The sequence below is a fragment of the Brassica napus genome, chromosome A2, assembly GCF_020379485.1.
Source record: "Brassica napus cultivar Da-Ae chromosome A2, Da-Ae, whole genome shotgun sequence".
Taxonomy (NCBI): Eukaryota; Viridiplantae; Streptophyta; class Magnoliopsida; order Brassicales; family Brassicaceae; genus Brassica; species Brassica napus.
In genome coordinates this window covers 18321943-18326365 of record NC_063435.1, presented here as the reverse complement: position 1 = coordinate 18326365, position 4423 = coordinate 18321943, and the positions used below count along the sequence as shown (strand labels likewise).

General features: G+C 34.2%; 1 protein-coding gene across 1 annotated transcript; it reads left to right on the top strand.

Moving 5' to 3' along the window:
• Positions 1-254: 254 nt before the first annotated feature.
• LOC125584433 lies at positions 255-722 on the top strand. Its single transcript, XM_048752900.1, has one exon. It carries the CDS (start codon positions 255-257, stop codon positions 720-722), a length of 468 nt encoding a protein of 155 aa, XP_048608857.1.
• The last annotated feature ends 3701 nt before the right edge of the window (positions 723-4423 follow it).

Sequence of the window (4423 nt, the reverse complement as noted above, 5' to 3'; positions counted from 1 at the left end):
TCTGTCATCTTATATGGCAACTAATATCAGGACAGGTAGCAGTAACAAGGAATCTAGTACGTCGTAATATGCGATGTGATAATTATTGCCCAAGATGTGGAATGCCAGAAAAGACCGTTACTCATGCTATCTTTGAGTGTCCACCTGCCTTACAAGCATGGGAGCTATCAGCAACACCGTCGAGCTCTCAAATCTTTCCTATATCAAGTATTTATGCTAACATGGACTATATTTTTTGGAGAAAGAATAGTATTATGGAGCCAGAAGATGATAGAGACCTTTATCCTTGGATAATTGGGTACATCTGGAAAGGTAGGAATGATAAGTTGTTTAGAGGCATAGACAGAGACCCTTTGGAACTAGTCAGGTATGCAGAGAGTGAGTGCCAAGCATGGTACAATGCAAGAGATTCTGTGCCGCTTCCGACACAGGTACAGACTACTGAAGAAACACAAGCCTTAAGCTTGGGTAATATTTGTATGGTGGATGGTTCTTGGACCTCTACAGCTCAGTTTAGTGGAATGGGATGGGTTTGGAAGGATACCATGGGTAAGATTCAACTCATGGGGTCAAGAAACCTGAGGAGGAGGCAAACAGCTTTACATTTGGAACTGGAAGCGCTACAGTGGGCAATGGAGAACATGCTACAACACTCGATCTGTCAGCGGTTTGGGACGGACTGCAAGGACCTGATTGCAATGATAGAACAACCACAAGCTTGACCCAATTTCTCAACTGAGCTGGAAACAATTCAAACTCTTCGGTTGTGTTTTTCAGACTTCAAGATCATCTACTTTCCAAGGACGCAAAATGAAATTGCAGATTCGTTAGCTAGGAATGCACGTTCTTTTCATAGACCCTTATGTTTTACTGGTTGTTCTATTCCGGTTTGGCTTTCCAGACCACCTCAAGCTTGAGTAATAGAGTAGCCGTCTGCTGCCACAAAAAAAAAATTGAATAATCTAGTAAAAAGGTTATAACTATAATATTATACTAGATTTTGATCCGCGCTTTCAAAGCGCGGTTTATTTTATTTTCTTTTTTCAATGGACAAATATTTAGTAAATGTCATATTTTTATATATTTGTGTTTTATTTTATAAAAGACTCAAACTTTTTATTTTTATTTATCGTATTTCATTTTAAATGACTATTTATGTTTTAAAAAATTAAACTTTACTTCTTTAATGAATTAAGTTGGTATAACTCTCATAAATTAATTTTATTATGTGGTTAATATTTTAATAAAAAAATATACTTCTAATAAAGATTTATACTTTTCAATGAAAAAAATCAATGTTTATGAATGCTTAAATTATATTAAGAAAATAAAAAAATAATAGTTAATAATAGTTTAAAAAAATTATTTGAACTTAGGTTCAATGGCCCAAAGAAAAAAAATGTGAGAATTGGATCTGATTTCTTAATCGGCCCAAATGGTCCAAGAGAGATCTGATGTGGGTTAGATCCGAAAAAAATGACCCAATATAGATGTGATATTAATATTACTTGATTGCCTTTAATGAAACATACAATGTTAATAAATAAAAGGGCAAATTAAGGTAAAAAAGATAATAGGTTCATGCTTTAATAGTATAGACTAGATTTTGATCCACGCTTTGAAAGCGCGGGTTTATTGTTATTATTATTTTTAATTGACAATTATTTAGAAAATGTCATATCTTCATATATTTATGTTTTATTTTATAAAAGACTTAAATTTTTTATCTTTATTTATCGTATTTTAGTCATTTATGTTTAAAAAATTAAACTTTATTTCTTTAATGAATTAAGTTGGTATAAGTCTGATAAATTAATTTTATTATGTGGTTAATATTTTAATAAAAATATTATATACTTTTAATAAAGATTGATACTTTTTAATGAAAAAAATCATTTTTTTATGAATGCTTAAATTATATTAAGAAAAAAAAATAATTAAGAATAGTTGAAAAAAAATTATTTGAATTTGGACTCAATGGCCCAAAAGAAAAAAAAATGTGAGAATCAGATCTGATTTCTTAATCAGCCCAAATGACCCAAGAGAAATCTGATGTGGGCTGGATAAAAAAAAAGGCCCAATATAGATATGTTATTAATATTACTTGATTGCCCTTAATAAAGCATGTAATGTTAATAAAGAAAAGAGCAAGCTAAGGTAAAAAAAGGTAATAGGATCGTGCTTTAATATTATAGATTCATTAGATATTTGAGTCTTTTACCATTGAGAAAATCCAGTTTAAAGCTTGCCAATCCAAACTACATTCCATTAGTCTTTGAATTTTTGACCAACGTAGAAATAAATTTCAACATACGGATCTGAAAAGAAAACAAAAAAAAATCTGGCAAGATTCCGCAACGGACCCTAATTTCTATAAATCTCGTGTGCTGTTGTTTTTGGCTTTCTCATTCCCAGTCCAGTTAATTCAAAGATCTAAGAATTGTATATAGACTCCAATCAAATCATAACAACCCCTTTTAGCAAAAAAAAAAAAAATCATAACAAAACCCTTTGATTATATCTATATGTCACAGCTATTTCTTAGTATATTTGTTTAGGATTCCAAATTTGTTCTTATATTATATTGTTTTTAAAGATTAGAACAAATCGAGAACGGGTCCAAACAGATATTTCAGATCATTTGCAGAGCACTACATAAAGTTATGTACTAAGATGTAACCAATTAAAAACCTGTTGGTGGCACTGATATAAAGTTTTTATTGCTTAAACACTGAAACAAAGTTTAATCTAAGAGACAGATGTATCCCACTTTCCTTATAACACCCCGACCCGCCCATGGCTAATGATGTAGTCATCAGATCAGCAACTGAACAGGAGGTCAACCCAAAGCCCTACTCAACCAGCCAAGGTGCAAACCAGGACATACGTGCACTAACAATGCCATATCTTACAAACCAGGAGAGTTTAAATCACGAGGCTAATTTTTATGGATTCTACACTCAAGAAGGAGTCCAGGCCAATTGTAATCGAGCCAAAATATTAACGGAGCAAGAAGTTATGAATTTTACAAGTCAGAGGTTTTCCAGCCCGTCCATCTGCGAGTACCCGACTTTAGAAGGAGATTCCAGCCCAAGGAAGGAGCGGCCTGAACCAAAGCCCATCATAGGATTCAAGAGGAATCTCTCATCTTTTCAGAAAGCCCAATATCAGGAGAAATGGCCACGGAATTATGAAGTTATGATCCAATCTCCAAAACCGGTCAAACCAGTTCTACACTTGCCTCAATTGGAAGCTAATCGGTTCAATCAGCTTCAAACCAGACATTGGCGACCAGGAGATCATTTCAACCAATCAGGAGATATTCTAAGATTCCAGGAGGAGTTCTGCAAGTTCATACCATGCATCAGCAACCATTGGATCAGGAGGATCCTCATTTACTCAAACCTGCCTTATTTGGAGCAAACCGACATTAATGTCCAACAGCTCTTTTCTCTTCAGTTCATTCACGAGATCAGAACTTATCAAGCACCCAGGAAGGTCCCAAGGAAGCTCTCTTATCCATTAAAACCGTCCAGGTTCAAGAGGAATCAAGTTTCTCACTTGGAGCCAAAATCCCATAAAAGGCTCCAACGGCTAGTTTCCGATTTTGTTACTTTGCTTGATTTGTTTCCTTTTCTATTTGTTTTAGAACGTTAGGACCTTTGTCTCTGAGCCTTATATAAGCTCCTAGACGTCCATTGTAAATAGCACCCTTAATCACCAAGTAATAGAAAGTTTATTCAGTTTTATCAAAGTTGTTCTTTGCATAAAATATCGGTCTTTAAGATTCAAAGAGAGATTCTTTGCTGTCTTATTGATTTCGTGAGTCTAGTTTGTTTATGAAAATCAAACAAGCTCAGTACACAGATTGAGAGAGTCAATCACTTTGATCCATCATTTCATCAGATTGAGAGATTCAATCAAACCTTCCTCCGCAAATCCACTTCAGTTCATCTTCTAATCAAGTTGAGAGTGATACACATCCAGCAGCTTGATTCCGCCATATCTATCCCTTTATTTTGTTTATTGTTCTTTTTTTATTCATATCATAAACCTCATATCATTTAATTCCTTTTGTTTCAGGTTATCAAGTCATAATCCGGTCATATCGACCAATCGGCCACATCTCTGGTCGGTCTGATTTAAGCTTGGTTCCACCATTCTAACCAATTCGTGGGTTACCCCCCCCCCCCTGTGCCTACAACATTTTGGTATCATAGCTTAAGCTCCTGACTCAGGTGATATCTATCCTTGCATCTCATACTTGCTTGCATTTGTGTTTCCATTCATAAACCGAAAATCCATAAAAACTGTTTCTTTTTGTTTCAAGTTTTGTTTCTGAATATTTTTGTTCTTGCTGTTCATCATACCTTAAAGCCACGAAAAAGAAAATAAAAAATTTTGTTTGATTCATTTAAAAATC

Bases quoted from the DNA above. Each gene is read 5' to 3' on its own strand.
- LOC125584433 (XM_048752900.1), top strand. From the start codon at position 255: ATGGAGCCAGAAGATGATAGAGACCTTTATCCTTGGATAATTGGGTAC.